Raw genomic sequence first — 19,405 nt, 5'->3', positions numbered from 1 at the left:
TGCATACTTTCTCTGCTTAGACAATTCCAATGGATTTCATTTATCCTTGTAAAACCAAGGACAACTTAAACATTTTACAGTCTTTTGTACATAGCTGTTACATGCGGGGAATCTGTTTTTAAGTTGGAACACATTTCTCGGAAGGAAATGAATCCTAAGTAGCTTTTCTTTTAACTCACGTGTCTTATTTAAATAAACCTTTTGTTGAAAATAATATTAAAAAGCCCATTATTGCAGCAGGAGAACGGTGAGGCTGTTTTATCCTGGCTTGACCAGGATAAAGTTTGGCAAAGTGGGAAGTGTGAATAAGCTGGTTATCTCTGGGGTAGCCCAAGCCAATATTCATCACCGTCTCCACGCTGCAATCACCTTGACCTGCTGGGTTGGAGGCACACCATCCCTTGGTTGCTGTAGGTGATCATTGTTTTGGAACCCGGAGGATGAACCAGGTGGCCTTTTGAGGCACCTTGGAGCCCGGGGATGGTTGGAGAGAGAGCTCACTCGGGCCCTGTTGACAAGAGGGCTTCCTGACAAGAGTCTTGAGGAACTTTGCAAAAAAGTCTCCTAGTTGCCCTAACTCTGCTGTCTTCCAGGAGAAACAACAGTAGGGGCTGAAAAGAGGAGATTTTTACCTTTCTTTCATTGGGTTATTGGTGTAATAGGGCATTCTCCTATGAAGTTTGAAACAAGTCATGGCTGTGAGGAGACCATTTCTGACTTTCTGCTTACTTTGTGGCCCCGAACAAGGCTGGACCATCTAAATTCTTTTCTTTTTTTTTTTTTTTTTTTTACATTTACTTATTTTTGAGAGACAGAGAAACAGCACACGTGGGGAGGGGCAGAGAGAGAAGAAGACAGAATCCAAAGCAGGCTCTGAGCTGTCAGCAGAGAGCCCGACGCAGGGCTTGAACTCACAAACCGTGAGATCATGACCTGAACCGAAGTCAGACGCTTAACCAACTGAACCACCCAGGCGCCCCAAGGCTGGACCATCTAGGATATTATCGTATTTCCTCTCCCCCCTTATGTATTGGAAACTCAATATAATACTCAAATGTGTTCAGTTCAATGAGTACTTATTTTCTCTGTTTATTTTATTTTATTCTATTTTATTTTTTTTCCACTCTTTTAAATGTTTATTTTTGAGAGAGAGAGTGCAAGTGGAGGAGGGGCAGAGAGAGAGGGACAGAGGATCTGAAGCTGGCTGTGCACTGACAGCAGAGAGCCCGATACGGGGCTCGAACTCGCAAACCATGAGATCCTGACCGGAGCAGAAGTCAGACGCTCAACTGACTGAGCCACCCAGGTGCCCGTCTCTGTGTTCATTTTAACTGAATATCTGATTTGTAATATATTTCACTGTTCTTATAAAAGCAAAGTTACACAAATAGCTTAAGCTCCCCCCACCTTTCTGACCTTCCTCGATGAACCATATCTATCTGATTGGCCACCTAGCAATTAACACACAGTTCAGGCTAAGTCGTTGAAAACACTGATGTGTTAATTTAGTCAGTCAATGGATCCTAAGAGGGGATTTTTAGGTTTGGAAAAAGCTGTTTTGTGTGTTTGTTTTGTTTTTAACTTCAGAATTGTGGTGACACATTTTCAACCAACTGCATGATGCTGACTGTATGCCAGAACCTGTTCTAAATGCTTCATAAACATTAAGTTTTAATTTCAGCTTTGAAACAAGCCTCCTACACAGCAACTATTATTATGCCCATTTTACTGACGAGGAGATCAAGCTTTGCAGAGAGTAAGATCACTGAAGATCCCACAGCTAAGAGGCAGAGATAAGATTTAAACCCAGGTTCTTCTGCTGAGGCCAAGATTGAGGTATTGTTGTTTTTAAAGTGTTTTACTTGGAAGTAATCCCAAATTTACAGAAAGGTTGTAAAGGAAGGTGCGACAAGGAATATCACACTTCCTGAGATTCTTTGTTGTTGGCGTGTGTAACGTTCTTCTGAGACGCAAATACCCACACGGTGGCCCTTTACCCTAGAATACGTCAGTGCGTATTTGCTAGGAATAGGGACGTTCTTTTACGCAATCAGCGCATGTCTATCTTTAGTAAATGTAGCACTGATGAGATACTTCTATTCATTTGCTGTCTATATTTCAGTGTTGACAGTTAACCCAGTAATAAGGTCTTTTCTCATTTCCGCCAGGATGGGATCCAGACTAGTTCTAGGTATTCTTTTTTTTTTTTTTAATTTTTTTTTCAACGTTTATCTATTTTTGGGACAGAGAGAGACAGAGCATGAACGGGGGAGGGGCAGAGAGAGAGGGAGACACAGAATCAGAAACAGGCTCCAGGCTCCGAGCCATCAGCCCAGAGCCCGACGCGGGGCTCGAACTCACGGACCGCGAGACCGTGACCTGGCTGAAGTCGGACGCTTAACCGACTGCGCCACCCAGGCGCCCCAGTTCTAGGTATTCTTGTTGTCAAATCTCTCTTGCCTCCTTCATCTGGACACATTTCATCCCCTTCCCGTGTCTTGTGTGACCTTGATATTTTTTTGCAGAGTATGTTTCCCCTCCTGCCTTTAACAAAATAGAACAAGCATTCTTCATCTTGCGTTTGATGCCTTGTCGCGATTAGGTAAGGAGATTCAGTCCTACATAGGAGACGCGGTGACCGGCTCAGGATCTCATCTCTGGAGACACACGATGTCCGCCTGCCCCTCGCTGGTGGTGGTGGCTCGGATCACCATGCTCCATCAAGCGGTTGTCTGATTTCTCAGACAAAATAATTACTATTTTTCCCTTGCCGCTAATAAGCCGTCTGGGGGGAGGCTGAAGGATGTTTCTCTGCCACTTGGAGGCACCAGTCATAGGGAGACGCGAATGTGTGTGAGGGTGGAAGCAAGTTCTTCCCTTCCCTTCGCGGGAATGTTACAAGTGGGGAATATGTGCTTCTTCTTCCTGCAGCTGGAAAGTCCGCACATCTTTTGTTGTGATTTCCAGTCGTCACAGGGCATTTCGTTAGGGCCGAGTTACTGCTCGCGGGTAGAGCTTTGGGGCTTTGATGTTTCTGGGCCCTGATGAGTCAAGCTTGCATCTGTGAAATGATAAAGCGGCTGAGATGCCTCCCGAGAGAACAAGGAATGGGATCCTCACCCGTAATGTCTGAGACCACATTTCAGGAAAGGGCACCGGTTCCTCGAGGGAAGGCAGACAGCAACAGAAATGGAAATCTGGACTGGCTTCACATCCAAACCTGGGAGACGTTGCAACGAAGGATTGATTTAGGGTGTCGGAAATCGCCAGTGGAACTGGTCCCAGCCCAGAACCCTGGGCAGTAGGCAGAATGGCTGTGAGCCCAGTAGGACTGACCCAGCCCATCCTCCTAGAGAACATCTTGACTCTGCGGAAGGAGAAGCAGAGCCCTGGTTCTTTACATACCCATGAGCATCTGAGCTCTTACACAGCCAAAATATTTTCCACGAATGCATGTGATATTAAAGATAGTATGCTAAAAAGAGAGGACAGTGAATAATCTAGGTAGAGAAGATTAGACGAAAAGTTAGAACCCATATACTCAAGCCATAGGTTACTAAATAGTTACTAACACTGGCATCAAATTTGTCTCAGAACTTCTCTATGGGAAAGGCAAAAAGGAAAACGTGATCAATTAGTTACAAAAATCTCACTTCCATGACAAAAAACTGATCAGTTACTCAGAAGAGACAAAACATTCCCGATGCTTAAACGTGAATACGTCTGTCTTTGCTTTGCTTTGCTTATTGGTAATAGAGCTTTTCTTGAACACTTAGCCTCTTGTCAATTTTCTCTGTAATTGATTTTTACTTCCAGGTCCCGTGGTTGAAAGGTCTGTAAATGCTGTGATGTCTAAAGATCTGAGTATCAGGATGGGGAAGAAACAGAAGTGGCGAGTCCCATCGAGAGAGCACATAAGGTAACGTAACAACACATTTAATCCAAAGCCACGGATTCTAAATCCAGGGACAGAGGGTTTGGCCTCATTACACCAACTTGCAAGGGAGTGCCCTGGAGCTGTGCCCGCAGGGAGCTAGGAAACAGGAAATCCCACCTCAGGAGATTGCTGGCAGCGAAATGGCAGTCACCCAGCAACAACAACCACCACAACAAGAAGGCACTAAAAGGAATGATGGAAAATCACTTACATGAAGGGAAACAATGCAACCGGAACTTATGAGTACTCTAAATCCTGCCCTTTGGAGGGATTTCAGATTTTATTTGTTATCTGTAAGGATCCTGCAAAGTCCTTTTGGTTCAAAGGGCTTCTCCAATGTGGGATTGGTAGGAGACGTTCGGGGAATAGATTCATTCATGTGGTCAGTTAGCCAGTCAGCAAACATGACTTGAACTCCAGGCCATGAGATGGAGAAGAAGAACTCCAGATGCCCTATGTCTGAAATATCCAATAGAATAGGGACAGGTGCAGGCAGAGAAATAAGAGCAGTGCTATGTGTTTCTAGAGCACTGAAGAATTCTTTTAAAAGCTTTATATTTGTAGGGCGCCTGGGTGGCTCAGTCGGTTAAGCGTCCGACTTCAGCTCAGGGCATGATCTCCCGGTTTGTGCGTTCAAGCCTCGCATCGGGCTCTGTGCTGACAGCTCGGAGCCTGGAGCCTGCTTTGGATTCTGTGTCTCCTTCTCTCTCTGCCCCTTCCCTGCTTGCACTCTCTCTCTCTCTCAAAAATAAATAATAAAAACATTTAAAAAAAAGCTTATATGTGTAACATCGAGCGAGGTCTGCGTTAGCATCTCCTGCAAAAGCAGGGTGGTGGCAGAATCTGTCAGAAAAGCCAAATTGCCCTTCCGGACTTTTTGTTTCCCCAACTCACCACAGGGGGGCGCTGTGTGAGGCTACCCTGAGGGCTCCCGAGTGAACTCTGCTTTAGATCAGCAAAATGGTAGGCACTAAATGAAAAGCTTCAGAACCATCCTAGGTGGTGTCCAGATAAAGCCATTGTTACCTGGAGTGAATGAGTGAAGGCCATTTGCAGTGGCAGGGACATAAAGGACTCTTGGACGGCCCTTTCCAATAAGGGCGGCTGCCTGGGAAGTGTAAACACGCAAGTCTGGTCCCCTTTGCAAGCGACAGGACATGCTAACTTTTCTCCAGAACGCTTTCCTCCACACAACAGGCCCCCACAGGCCCTCTTCTGAAGGTTCTTTGTAGACCTTTTGTTTTCTTGCTTGTTGATTTTCCTTTTGCAAACAAGACCGGGGGACCCATTATTCAACTAAAACCTTCTTTTGTCAACTCTTAGGTTTTCTCCCTAGTGTTGATTGGATGTCTAGACAGATAGGTGGAAATAATTGCCCAGGGGGAAGGACAACCTTAACTCAAGCGGTCTATTTACATTTTTACATCCTCCTAAAAATACACCACACCAACCCCTTTGTCTTGGTAGTTCAACGTTGTGCAAGACTCTGGAATATGTTCCTTCTTTTTGCAGTGTTTAAAATGTCCCGTTCAGAACCATTGTTCTTCGAGACTTCAACTTCTTTGATAGGGATTTAAATCACAAAGGGTTCAGGCAGTTCTGAAAAAAACCCTCTGTTATGCTCCCTGGGTCATAAAGGAGACTCATAAACTGCTTTTGCGTGGTAACTGCTGTGGGGGAAGGGTAGATAGTGTCTGATGTCTGATGGTATCCTAACTGCCAGGCGGGCCGGAGAAAATTAAGGGTATGTTTTCATTTAACATCATTCCTTGCTGACTCTTGTCTCCCTGGAAAATTGTCCACCAGGAGACAAACGAGGGTGCCCTTTCTGTTAACTCAGTTTTCTTAATTATAGTTGGTAGGAGATGGGCTTAAATCGTGTTGTGAGGTATGGGCTCCGTCTTCCCTCCAGGCAGTGGAGGAATTTGTGTCAGAGACTGGTAACAGTAAACCCTGAGATAAAAGTCAGCCTGCCCAACTTTTTCCGTTGCCCCTTTTAAAGGTTTCTCTCCGGTGTACTGGCCTCTACTCATTAAAACCCTTTCAAGGTTGTTTTTTTCTTTTCTTTTCTTGCTTTCAAGCACAAAATAAGCGTGTGCCTACACGTTCAGGACCTGGGAGGAAAGAAGGGTGGGCTGAACGGAGTCTTCTCGTGGTACTGTTTGGGGTTTCTATGGCCTTGTTTATTCCCTCTTTTGCCTAGCCTCGCTCGGGGTTCAGTGCCAGGCTGGGATAGTGTTCACCCCAGGCTGCTTTCGTGGAGACGTCCAGAACTGTGGTGCTTCCTAGTTCAGAATGGGTCCACATCTGTCCCGATGCCCAAACCAGAAACCCTCAGCATAGCTAGCCCTGCATCAGACGCCATGTGCAATTCATCAATCGTGTTGATTCCCTCTCCTATACTCCTGGAGTCTGTCTGCTTCTCTCTCCTTTTTGGCCCAGGCTCCCTTCGCCCTTTCTCCTACAATGGACACGAGGGCTTCCTAACTGAGCTCTCAGGATCCTCGAGGCCCGTCCTCACCGCCTTCCACCCTACCACGTGCTGTGTTCAGAACACGGCATTTGTTATCATGACGGCTGCCTTTTCGAGAAGACTTCCCAAGTGTTAAGCAAATGGGAATCCTTAGAGCAAATCCCCGGACAGGCCAGGCAATCTTTGACTGTTCTTTCTCTTTCTCTCTGTATGGATTTCATTGTCCTCTCACTTTCTTGGGTCTCGTCTAAAAAGTACTTGTATTTTAAAGCTCTTCATACAAGATTGACCTTCACTTGGGTTTTTGTCTGTAATCTGTCTTAAATTGTTTCCAAAGCATGTTTACTTTTGGCTTCAAACAAAGCAAAGCCGAGAGCAGGACTTCCATTTCCTTCCTGCCCCCCTGGGGCACCACACATTTGCTGAGCAGGTAGAGACCCTGGCTGGAAGGCTGGACGACTCCTCGGGCTGGGGCCGCCCTTGTCTTGATGGGCACAGCCGATCCGTGCTGTGGCGGCCAGGCAAGAAATGTTCAATGAATGCATGAATCCTTGTTTTTCATATCCTCTGCTGAATGGCAATTTCTTTTGTCATCCTTCCTCAAAAACTGTGAAGAATGTGGATGTGGTATGTGGGGAAACATCTAAAGCCCAGACAGACTTTTAACTGACTAGGGGAGCAGGAAACTGTCTTTGTCTTCCTGGTGAGTCTTGAACTAGCCCGGGGTTGTCACTAAAAAGCTGAACTTTCTTGGGGCGCCTGGGTGGCGCAGTCGGTTAAGCGTCTGACTTCAGCCAGGTCATGATCTCGCGGTCCGGGAGTTCGAGCCCCGCGTCAGGCTCTGGGCTGATGGCTCAGAGCCTGGAGCCTGTTTCCGATTCTGTGTCTCCCTCTCTCTCTGCCCCTTCCCCGTTCATGCTCTGTCTCTCTCTGTCCCAAAAATAAATAAACGTTGAAAAAAAAAAATTAAAAAAAAAAAAAAAAAGCTGAACTTTCTTATTTGCCCTTTTTTTTGGGGGGGGGTTGGGCCTGCCAGCGTTTCTGGTGAATTCATTGGCAGTATTGGTTTGGCAAAAAAAATGGAACATTAGAATCAGTTGGGAAATGCCTTACCTCTTTTGAAAATCAACTTTATTGAGCTAGACGTCCCTGTGATGACATGCAGCCGTTTTGAGTAGATATTATAATTTTGACAAATTTCTGCACTTGCATAATTACCCTAAGGCTCAAGATGTAGACACGGTACTGTCCAATACCATAGCCACTAACCACATATGGCTATTTAATATGAACTAAAACGAACTGAAACTTAAAACGGTCCCTCGGTTGTGCTAGTTACCTCTCAGATGCTCCGAGCCACAGGTGACTGTTGCCTACTATATTGGACAGCGCAAGTGATAAAACATCTCCATCGTACAGTGCAGATATAACACGTATGTATGGCCCTGAAATAAAACGTGTCCGTCACACCAAAAATTCCCTCGTCCTCTTTTCCGAGTTATTCCCAACTCCCACCCTTGCAGGAAATCACTGATTTGATGTCTGTTACTGCCAAGTAGATCTGTGTTTTCTAGAACTTCGTATATATGTACTCTTTATTTGGGTGGCTTTTTCTCAGCAAAATGTTTCTAAGGTGGATCCATCCATGTTGTTACATGTGTCGTTAATTCACTCCTTTTTATTTATTTATTTATTTTTGTTTTGGTTGCTTTCTTTTTTTAGAGTTAACATCGCACTATGTTAGTTTCAGGTGTACAATATGATGCGGCAATTCTGTACGTTACGCAGCGCTCATCATGATAAGTGTGCTCTTAATGTCCTTTGTCTGTGTCGCCCGTCCCCACACTCACCTCCCCTCTGGTAACCATCAGTTTTTTTCGGTGCATCTCGTTTTTCATTTGTTCATTTGTTTTGTTTCTTAAATTCCACATATGAGTGAAGTCGTACGGTATTTGTCCTTCTTTGACTTATTTTGCTTCCCATCATGCTCTCTAGCTCCATCCATGTTGTTGCAAACGGCAAGATGTCATTCTTTTTTATGGCTCAGTAATATTGCTTGTATGTGTACCACCTTCTTTATCCATTCATCTATTGATGGACATTTGGGCTGCTTCCATAATTTGACTATTGTAAATAATGCTGCGATAAACATAGGGGTGTATATATCCTTTTGAATTAGTGTTTTTGTATTCTTTGGGTAAATACCCAGCAGTGTGATTACTGGATAATATGGTAATTCTATTTTTAATTTTTTGAGGAACCTCCATACTGTTTTCCACAGTGGCTGTACCAGTTTGCATTCCCACCAACAGTGAACGAGGGTCCCTTTCTTTCCACATCCTCACCAACACTTGTTCCTTGTGTTTTTTATTTTAGCCATTCTGACAGATGTGAGGTGGTATCTCATTGTGGTTTGACTTGCATTTCCCTGATGAGAAGTGGTGTTGAGCATCTTTTCATGTATCAATTTGTCATCTGTATCTCTTCTTCAGGGAGATGTCTGTTCATGGCTTCTGCCCACTTTTTATTTGTTTTTAGAGAGAGAGAGAGGGAGCAGGGGAGAGGGACTGAGGGAGAGAGAGAATCTTAAGCAGGCTCCATACTCAGTGCAGAGCCTGACATGGCTCAATCCCACAACCCTGGGATCATGACCTGAGATGAAATCAACAGTCGGGCGCTCAGCCAGCTAAGCCACCCAGGCGCCCCTTGTGCCCATTTTTTAATTGGATTATTTGGTTTCTGGTGTTGAGTTGTATAAGTTCTTTATACATTTTGGATACTAACCCTTTATTGCATATGCCGTTTGCAAATATCTTCTCCCCTTCTATAGGTTGCCTTTTTGTTTTTGTTGGTTATTTCCTTCACTGTGCAGAGGCTTTATATTTTGATGTAATCCCAATAGTTTATTTTTACTTTTGTTTTCCTTGCCTCAGGAGACATAGCTAGAAAAATGTTGCTATGGCTGTTGTCAGAGAAATTACTGGCACTCACTCCTTTTTATTAATGAATAGTGTTCCACTGTATGAATAGACCACACTTTATTTATCCACTCACCTGTGGATGACATTGGATTGTTTTCCTTTGGGACTATGATGAATAAAGCAAGTTAGTTTTTTGTGTGGACATACATATTTTAATTTCTCTTGGGTAAATACCTATGATTGTAATTGCTGGGTTACATGGTAAGTGTATATTTAACTTCATAAGAGATTACCAAACCATTTTCCAAAATGGTGGCACCATTTTACATTCCTACCAGCAGTGTAGAGAGTTCCAGATGCTCCCTGGAATAATCTTTAGCAGTTATTACTGGTAATTGTTTACTTGTTCTATTAATTACTGAAGCAGGAGTATCTAAATCTCCACCTTAAATTACAGATTTCCCATTTTTCCTTTCAGTTATATCAGTTTTTGCTTCATAAATTTTGAAACTTTGTGATTAAGTACATACAAAATAAATAATTTTTTTATGAGTTGACCCTTTTATCTTGCAGTGTCCTCCTTTGTCCTTGTTCTCAAGTCTTTGTCTGCTAATGTAGCTGCTCCAGCTTTCTTTTTTTTTTTTTTTAATTTTTTTTTTTTCAACGTTTATTCACCTTTGGGACAGAGAGAGACAGAGCATGAACGGGGGAGGGGCAGAGAGAGAGGGAGACACAGAATCGGAAACAGGCTCCAGGCTCCGAACCATCAGCCCAGAGCCTGACGCGGGGCTCGAACTCACGGACCGCGAGATCATGACCTGGCTGAAGTCGGACGCTTAACCGACTGCGCCACCCAGGCGCCCCTCCAGCTTTCTTTTTAAATCAGAATGTGCAGGGTACATCTCTTTCCATCCCTTTGCTTTTAAACTTATATGTATATTTTCATTTAGTGCAGGTGTCTTTTAAATAGTATATAGCTTAGTCTTGCTTTTAAAAAAAATCCAGTTTGAGAATCTGACTTTTAATTGGTGCGTTTAGATCATTTAGTTTTAAAAAAGTCATAACTAACAAAAGAATAAATCGTATGTATTTCAGGTGTACAAACTGATGATTTGACAGGTGTATACCTGTGAAGCTATCACCATGGTCAGTAAAATAGCCATTTTCATCATTTCCCCAAAGTTTCCCTGAGCTCCTTTGGAATCCCTGCCACCCCTCCTCTTTCTAGGACACCACTGAGCTGCTTCCTGTCACTATAATTTGCATTTTTAGAATTTTGTGTAAATGGAAACATACCGTATGTAGTCTGTTTTGTCTGTCTTCTTTTATATGTCGCAATGGTTTTGAAATTCAATCATATTGTTTTTGTTTCAATTTTGTCGTTCCTTTTTATTTCTGTGTAGTATTCCACTGTGTAGATACACAATAGTGGTTTTATTCATTCACACAGATGCAGATTTGGGTTGTTTCTAGATTTTGGCTATTACAAATAGAGCTGCTATAAGCACTCTTCTTCAAGTCTTTGTATGGACATATGCTTTTATTTCTCTTGAGTAAATACGTACGAGAGGGTTTCCTAAGTAATACATTAGGCATAAATTTAATTTTTTAAGGAACTGCCTATGTATTTTCCCAAGTGTTTGTAGCATTTTACACTCTCACCAATAGTGTATGAGGGTTCCATTTGCTCCCGTCTCGTCAACAGTTGGGATGGCTTGCCTGCTTAATTTTATTGACTCTATTTGGTGTGTTTACATTTCATTTACTTATTGCCCATTCATATGTCTTCTTTTGTGAGGTTTCTGTTCACATTTTTTGCCCATTAAAAAAAATTTCATCATCTCTTCATTCTGATTAATGTCCCTGGTGGATTTATGTGATGCAAATATTTTCTCCTGCTTCGCGGGCTGCCTTTTTGTATTTTTAATGGTCTCCTTAGAAGAGCAGAGTTTTTACTTTTGGTAAAGTCCAAATTATCGACTTTTTTCTTTTATGATTTATTCATTTATTTAGTTATTTCATTACTTATTAATTTTTTTAACATTTATTTATTTTTGAGAGAGAGACAGAGACAGAGAGACAGAGCATGAGTTGGGGACGGGCAGAGAGAAAGGGAGACACAGAATCTGAAGCAGGCTGCAGGCTCTGAGCTGTCAGCACAGAACCCAAAGTGGGGCTCAAACTCATGAACCGGGAGATCATAACCTGAGCCGAAGTTGGACACTTAACCGACTCAGCCACACAGGCACCCGTTATTTACTTACTTATTTATTTTTCTATCTAAGGAACTTTTATCTACCTGAAATCACAAAGATTTTCTCCTATGTTTTCTTCTAGAAGTATTACATGTAAGTCTATGCTCCATTTCAGTGTTGTGTAGGCTGTAAGGTAAGTCTTCGTTTTTTTCCATGGAGAGATCCAGTTGTTCCTGTACGATGTTTTCAAAAGACTTCATTCCCCATTGAAGTGTCTTGACACTTTTCTTAAAACTCAGCTCATGTTTATGGATGTGGACAAAATGATACAAAATATATACAAATAACTTCATCTGTTAATCTCACAGTTAGGATACCTGTGTGAAAGAGGGGGCTAAACATTAAAAATAATTTATGTGCATATGAATGTCTAATTTTCATCAAATCTAGTTTTCTTTTAACTGTTTCTTTATGTCTCTTCCAAAATGAATTAAGCAACTCTCTTTGATTCTAAAACCTCACAAATGGTATCATCCGTATTATGATGGTAGAAATCATCGTACCCATGATTTAAATGGACAGGCTTTCTGGGGAAGCCAAGCCTTGTTCCAGATATTTGGGTTTGGCAATGTCCACAGGTCGCAGAATTTTCTTCATATGTAAATACACTCTGAAGTGACACCAAGTGAAAAAATACACAACTCTCAATTCTCCTAAAAAAATCCAGATCTCTAGTATTGCTCTGTGACAAAGAGAAATATGGAAAAGAAAGCCCAGTGCCTTTGGAAATCAAGATCTAAAAATTTAATGTTTTAAAAATAACCTTTACATACAAGATGGGAAAGAGTAATACAGACTGAATGTTTTGGTTTCGAAAACGTGAAATGTCACCACGTAGCTTAGAACAAGTCTGTCATCTCCTACGAAATACACATTATTATACAATGGAATCTATGGGGACACTTTTGAACTCCTGCTTAGTTGATTTTCAGCAGTCTCCTTCCTCCCTACAAACTTACTTGTCATATAACCATACAATTTGTAATCATCTTTTGACAGAGAACTTGGAGAGCTACAATCACGGCTGTTTTCAAAAGCACCTTCTATGATGTTTCACTGATTTTTTTTTTTTTCCATCACACTTAGATCGCACATTCTTCTCTCTTAAATCCCTTCCTGTTCCAATGATTTGTTTTTTAAAACAAGCAAGCTTAATTAAGTCAAGGCATATATTGCAAAATAAAAACGTTTTCCAATAGGCTAGACTAGAACCATTAAATAAGAACGGGACCAAAAGCCCATAGATAACATGCTTCCTGACTTGGTAATGTGAGAATACCTTTACCCATTGGGTAGGAAAGGTCTCATCTGCCCCAAGATGAATCTGATGGCTTGTGTTGTGTCTGTACTGTGCCAACACCAACAGGTTTAAGGGGGAAGACTATGGAACGGACTTTGCTGAGCTGTGAGATGGCAATGGGCTGTTTACACAGGGCCGTGGGCCAGACAGAATTGTAAAGACTGGATGGGCTCAGTGTTGGGTCAGCAGCTGCATGTTTGAAGAAGGGTGTGAGATCAAGCAATGGATTCTCATAGAATAGGATGTGGCCTGGAGGCTCTTAACCTTTAAGTGACTAAGAAACTGGTCAGTTTTCCTCAGGTAATGACGGTGGTAGCACCCAAGTGAATGTTGAGAGTCCAAAAAGGCCTCTACTTAAACCTGACAGAACGGAACCATCCCTGCTTTTTGTGGACAATCGTAGTCTGATATGTCTTTATGAATTCCTGCTGCAAATAATCTGGTCTTTGCAAATTTAAAACACCCTCTGGAAAGCCTCATGGCCAAATCACTCATAAACGCAGATGATCAAAAAGCCCCGGGGAAACATGTGCTCTCCTTTTATTGTGATGTCCTCTCTGTTTTGAAACAACCCAGCCCCAACTGGGGATATGGCCTTGAAATACTTCGAAAATATCAGTGCTTGAATCAACATACACTTCCTGAAACTTCTAACAGGGCTTCCTCCATCAGAAGTGCGGCATTTTGCCACAATGTGCCCGAGAAGGTCGACTTTGAAAGGGGCCCCAAAACAAGAACAAGTCACATCATGCCTCATTATTGGAAGGTGAACATTTGCATGTATACGTGCTTCCCAGACTTGGAAGTGACAGGCTCAGGATAATTGCTAGTATACATATAGCAATATTACAACTAGCTGGTATGTTTTCTAAAAAAAAAAAAAAAAAAAAAAAAAACAGAAAAAAAAAAGGAAAAAAATGCAGCATTAGGAGGTGGTTACTAAGGTGCTTCTTAATTCATGTTTTCTACTGGAATGTCTCGGACAGACGTCTACAAACGAACAGGCATACACACGCACATGGACACGTTTCTGTACAGCTGATGCCTTAGATGCTTACGTGTTTACATAAGAACCACACGGGAAAAAAAAAAAAAAATTCCCCCTCGAGCTCCCTGAATTTCTGAATGTCATCTAACCCCATCAAATGTTAAAATATTTCATTTTCATATAAAATTATCTACAAAAATAGATAACATTTACAAAAACCAGATAGCATTTCCAGTTTTCCTTGGTGGCGTGCTCAGCTCCCCCTTCTTCCTGCCCTTCTCAGAAGGTTGCCATCTCCAGCAAAGAGCGCTTGAAGAGCTGGGCGTTCCTGGACAGGTCTGTCACATGGTGCACCATCTCCTGCAGGGCCGTGGTGCTGGGGTAATGGAGGGCGGCCATCTTGGTCGCCATCACTATAGTCTTGAGCTGTTCGCAGAGCTGGTTGCTGGAGTTCATCACTTTGTGGCGAATGTCCTGGGTGGCCACCTGCCTCGTCAGCGTGTCCCCAATGAACACCAGTTTGTGTGCGCTCAGGATGACAAACTTGCTGTGGGCCACGAAGATGCGCGGGGGCTGCGCGGAGCTGACACAGCTGAAGAGGGCGTCGATGGCATTGAGGAGGGAGATGTAATGGGTCTCACACTGGTCATAGTAGAAGTAGAGCAGCTGCCTATCCTGAGAGCCCACGCTGCTGTTTGTGGTCGGGAGGCTCTGAGAGGGCTTCCACTTGGAGATGTCGTTCTCCACGGGCTTGGTAATTTCCTGTTCCAGCAGCTGGAACTGACTTAGCTGCAAGGAAGCAAAAAGCAGATTTCCTGAAGGGCAAGGCAAGTGCGCTGTGCCGGAAATGAACCCCGGGGCTTGGAGTTCAAGGACAGGGATTTTAATCCCCAACAAGAGTCAAGTGCTCATTAGATGGGAGGCCTTGGTCAGGTTGTCTGACTTTCCTAAAGTGTGAAACGTAGAGGATCCCTAAGGAATCGGGCCCCTGTGACTGCATATTGGTCCCTTCTGCCCTAAGGCTGGAAGGCAGCTCGCGCTTAGACTCAGCTCTGTTACCTGCACCTTTATGAAGGTTAAATGAGTTAAGGTTTCCAGAGTGCTTAGAATGGTGTTTGGTTTATTGTAGCCTCTGTGTAAATGTTTATTGAACGTTGAGTGGTGGCGAGGGAAACTGAGAGTTGGTTCCTTCTCTGGGAAAGCCTTGACTCTGTCCCTTCCAGACTCTTAGATAAATGACAGTCTGTGACCCCTTTCCATTTCTCCTACTCTTTCAGTCAAGATCCATGAATGTTATTATCCAGCACTGCAGGAGAGACTAATGCACGTAAATACATGTACATTGTGGAGAAGAGCGTCTCTAAGGGAATCTGAATAATTGTGCATCATACCATTTAGCTGCTCAGAGCTGTTGAAAGAAAAGCTCCTCACACACAGACTCAATGAGCGTTAGCTTTCTTCTTCCCTTCCTGCGTCCAGCTGGTGTATTAGTTAAGCTGCAGTGATAATAATTTCATGCTATTCCACCAAATCTCAGGAAAGACCCTTCTTTTGCAGGTGAGGACTATTTGTGACCTTAGCTTAGGACTCAGTGATCTGCTCCAAGGTGGGGCTCAGTCAGAGTAGGGATAGCCTCGTCCAGCTTCCCCCACAAGAAATGCATAATGAGCTTTACTTTTCAACCGACTCTGCTTTCCTCTTAGGAATTGCTATGGTTTCAACAAGTTCCCCAAAGCCCTGCTGTCCTACTTGGCCAAATGCCAAAGCGGATATAACCAGGTACAACGTGATGTTTGAAGTTATCTCGTTTATGCTGTTGCAAATATGTTCATAAATGTATCATCTTATTAGATGGAGAGCTGGGGGTATCTTCTCATTTTATACATAAGTAACTGAAGTTCATGGCGGTTAAGTGACTTGCCTGAGGTCACATAGTTGGCTGGTCCGAAAGCAAGGACATGTCTCTGCATGCTATTTCGTTTCAATTTAAAAGGCTTATAAGTCCTCAATCCATTGCTTTTTTTTTTTTTGTGCCCAGTTACTAGCAATACCCATCATTATCAGCCCCACTCATGCCCAACTGTTGAGTGAACCTGCCCTGCCCAAATCCCTTGTTTAAGAGCTTGCATGTAATTTGAAAACATTTGATCCTGCCCTCGTTCTCTTCGATTGGACCAAGAACAAACAGCCAAGCCATAGGCTTGAGTTGTAGGAGAGAGAGAGATAGAGATGACCCAATTAGGCTCTTTTTTTTTTTTTTCGAGGAATTTGATGAACCACAGTAGGAAACCATCAGCTGAGGAAGCTGAGACGAAAAGCCATCTGTAGAAAGGACTTTGAGTGGCCATTTATGGGTTCTGTAAAGTTAGAGGGGCGACAAATGAATAGATAAGCAAAGGAAACTGCTAGAAAATAGAGAAGGAAGCAGATTTAGAGAAAAGCAAAGGAAGTACAGAAGGAGAGAGAATTTATAGTCCTAGCTCTCATCAGACCTGGCTATATCTGCATTTTCTGTTCTTGCATTCCCCTACTATAAAACCTGTTTGCTTGGGCTAGCTTGAGTGGGTCCTGCTCCTTGAGACCAACAGCTTTAACCCAAAGAGTCCTAATATGTTAGATATACAGAATTAGCCCAGAAAAAAATGGCTGTTTGGACATAATCCAGGAACACCAGCTGGATTACCAACACTATAAACTTTCTCTTTGTTCTTATACCCTATTATATGCCTTAGAGCCTATTTATGCCAAAGTATGCTGGAAGGATCAAAACCATAATCTTTTGAAGTAACACCTTCCTTATTAAGTGGGAAATCTTTTCAATACCCAGTAGGTTTTGTTCTGAGTGAACTTACCTGATGATGTTCCAGCTGCATCTTGCTCTGTTTGATGATATTTTCCTTTTCCAGCAGTTCTTTCTGTTGCCTCTCAAACTCCTCCTTGCCCTATTATTTTTCAACACAAAGAAAACATTACATCACCCCTGTGATTCACTTATGCTAACAATTTCATTGACAAATGTGTAAATACCCTTTCATTTTCCAATGCCTTGGCGATTTCCCACAGGCCCAGTTAGGCCCTGTGAACCCCAGGCCCTGGTGTGCTTCTTTGCCAGACTTCCAGAGTCACCATGGAGGTCAAGGCTGAAAAGTAAAGTCCATGTCCATGTGAGAGGCCACCATCCCTGCTCCACTTCACCATTCTTGGAGATCCACAATCCCCTTCAAACCTCCTTAAGCAACACTGTTTCTCAGCGTTCTAATGGGATCCACGCTGCGCTCCTGGTTTCGTTGAATCATCTATGACTCTACACCAAGTCGGTATTTCTAACAGACAGAGCTGGACAACCCGCCATATGAATGGTGAATGCCCCCATCTACTCTCTCTCCACACCTTTCCTTAGCCCTGGGAGATGGGGGAGGGAGGGCGGGCTCAGCTCTCTCCCTTCCCCAGACTCTTGCACCCAAGGGAATTGTAGTAGTTCATCAGTTCTCAGGATAATCCATGCCTCTCAGTCAAGTGAAATAAGACAACACACCAAATTCTAAGTAATGGACCCTGGTAGAATGTCTGAATTCCCCAAAGTGAAAGGGATCCCAGGTCAGCTTGGTAGAATTTCCCACTTGTAGGAGGCCAACTGTGCCTGTCCAGCTTCCCATGTGCTGGTTAAGTTCTACGTCAATTGACAAATGCCCAGTGTTCCTTAAGGTAAGCCTGAGGTCGGGTTAAGTTTTTCTGTAGGTAATTAAACACACATACACATTATAGAGCTGAAGGGACCTTAGACATGCTTTAGTATAGAGGTTTGCGTTTTTATTTCCTTAATGGTGCCTTTCTCCTTTTTCAAATAAAACGCCACGCAGAACTATATGACAGAATGCCAACAGAAGTGGAGAGGATATGATTATCTGGGGGCCCACTCTCCTACTTGGGGAGTCTCTTTCTGCTTGCCTGAGGCATATCAATGGATCACTCCAACTCTGTGCTTCACTCATGTTGCAAATGAAGAAATTACAACCCTGGCAGGTTTGAGAAGTCAATCACACTTAGTTAGTGTCGGGGAAAGGTCTAGAGCCGGGGACTCGGGACTCTCTGGCCAGTGTTCTCCCAACAGTACGATATCGCCTCCATCTGTCAACTACTAATTTTGTTTGTGAACCAGTAATCATGTTCTCCCCAATGTGTCCCAGGCTCTCCGGACACGAGTATAGGTGCTTTTATGGGTCTGGTTTCCTTACCTGTAGGTGGACATAATCATAATCATCCATCCAGCTCCTTTCAGACCCATCGCTGCTGCTACAGTCAGGAGGCTGGTCCTTGCCTAGGCTCGGGGGCAATGGCTTGGTGAGGGCTTGGGCCTTGTGGTCCCCGGGATGCAGCAGCTGCATCTGGGACGCGGCGTGTGGGTACTCAGCGGAGTTCATGATGTTCCCAGACCCACTCTTCACGTGTGAGCTGCCCACGCCTGGTCTAAAGAGCGCCTCCGCGTTGGTGTTGATTGTTGTGGTGAGCTGCTTGGCATCGTCGGGCACTGTCTTCGCCACCATCACAAACCGGTCCAGATCATCGCACTTGTTCTGGGGCTTGTTGATGGCCAGAATGTTCAGGGACCAGCTGTGCTCATTTAAGTCATGGCTGGTCTGGCTCAGAATCTGGTGGGAGTCTTCCACTCTTTGGAGCTCCCGCTTCATTTTGTTATGGAGGACGAGTTCGGGGAGGCAGGAAGCGTTTGCTACAGCTCCCTTGGCAAAATGGAGGTAGTCCCTCACGAACAGCTCCACCTTGTCCACCGCGGTGCGGATCTCGTTGACGTGTCGCTCCATGTATCCGTAACACCGCCAGTCTGTGGTGACCAGCGCCATGAGGCTGGCGACGCCCGTCTCCAGGGTCTGCTGGAGCCGGTGAAGTCTCTCGATGGCTGTGTCTGGATCCAGTAAGAGCCTTTTGTCCTGAGACGGGGAGGCTGACAGCGAGGAGTCCTTGGAGGTGGTCGAAGACGTGGACATGTTACTCCTGGTGCTGCCCGTGCTGGAGAAAGATAACCGGTTGATACTGTCCACCACGTCCTGAGAGCCTTTGACATCTGGTGGGTTGTGCAGAGGGACGTCGTACACGCCGTCTCTTTCTTCGGGGTTTGCTTTCTCACCGCTTTCTGCTGCTGGCTCCAGAAACTGAACCCCTCGGGGGACATCATATGCATCGTTCTGGGCACCCAGTGACTGTCCCAGCTGTGGGTGGTTCACCGAAACGCTTTGGTGTCTTCGTGTGGCCAGTTCAGCGGCTCCCGGAGCATCACAGTTATATTTTATGCGAAGGTCCTTCCCCATTGGCTTGGTGCTGGCTGGGGGGATGTCATAAACGCCCTCTGGTCTGACGTCCAGCCTTCCCGATTGCCTCACCGGAGGGGGGAAATCATACTCTTTTTCCCTCAGCCCTGCTTCGTCTCGGCAAGTAGAGGGTGAAATGGCATATACCTGAAAAGTAAAGGAAGCAGGAGCTGGTATTTGTTCGCTTGGCGCATACGAACATGCAGA

The 19,405-nt window shown here is 44.1% G+C and overlaps 1 protein-coding gene and 1 long non-coding RNA gene across 6 annotated transcripts in view; one reads left to right on the top strand and one right to left on the bottom strand.

Moving 5' to 3' along the window:
* The first annotated feature begins 1,160 nt into the window (after nucleotides 1-1,160).
* LOC147580772 (uncharacterized) overlaps nucleotides 1,161-19,405 on the top strand; it is a 33,536-nt gene continuing 15,291 nt past the window's right edge. The window contains exons 1-2 of the long non-coding RNA XR_015251075.1: nucleotides 1,161-1,836; nucleotides 3,817-3,919. This is a non-coding gene — a long non-coding RNA (uncharacterized LOC147580772). The remainder of the gene's footprint in view (nucleotides 1,837-3,816; nucleotides 3,920-19,405) is intronic.
* NEDD9 (neural precursor cell expressed, developmentally down-regulated 9) overlaps nucleotides 12,316-19,405 on the bottom strand; it is a 185,407-nt gene continuing 178,317 nt past the window's right edge. For all 5 annotated transcript variants that reach the window (XM_086706290.1, XM_086706288.1, XM_086706291.1 and 2 more), the window contains 3 exons: nucleotides 18,110-19,345; nucleotides 16,727-16,816; nucleotides 12,316-14,663 (listed from right to left, as the gene is read on the bottom strand). In XM_086706290.1, the coding sequence (XP_086562416.1) occupies nucleotides 14,154-14,663; nucleotides 16,727-16,816; nucleotides 18,110-19,345 (1,836 nt within the window). In that variant the 3' untranslated portion in view covers nucleotides 12,316-14,153. The remainder of the gene's footprint in view (nucleotides 14,664-16,726; nucleotides 16,817-18,109; nucleotides 19,346-19,405) is intronic.

This window comes from Puma concolor, chromosome B2, assembly GCF_028749965.1.
Source record: "Puma concolor isolate L17-30 chromosome B2, mPumCon1.1.hap2, whole genome shotgun sequence".
Classification (NCBI taxonomy): domain Eukaryota; kingdom Metazoa; phylum Chordata; class Mammalia; order Carnivora; family Felidae; genus Puma; species Puma concolor.
The sequence above is the reverse complement of the archived record's forward strand: the minus strand, read 5'-3'. Positions and strand labels throughout refer to the sequence as shown.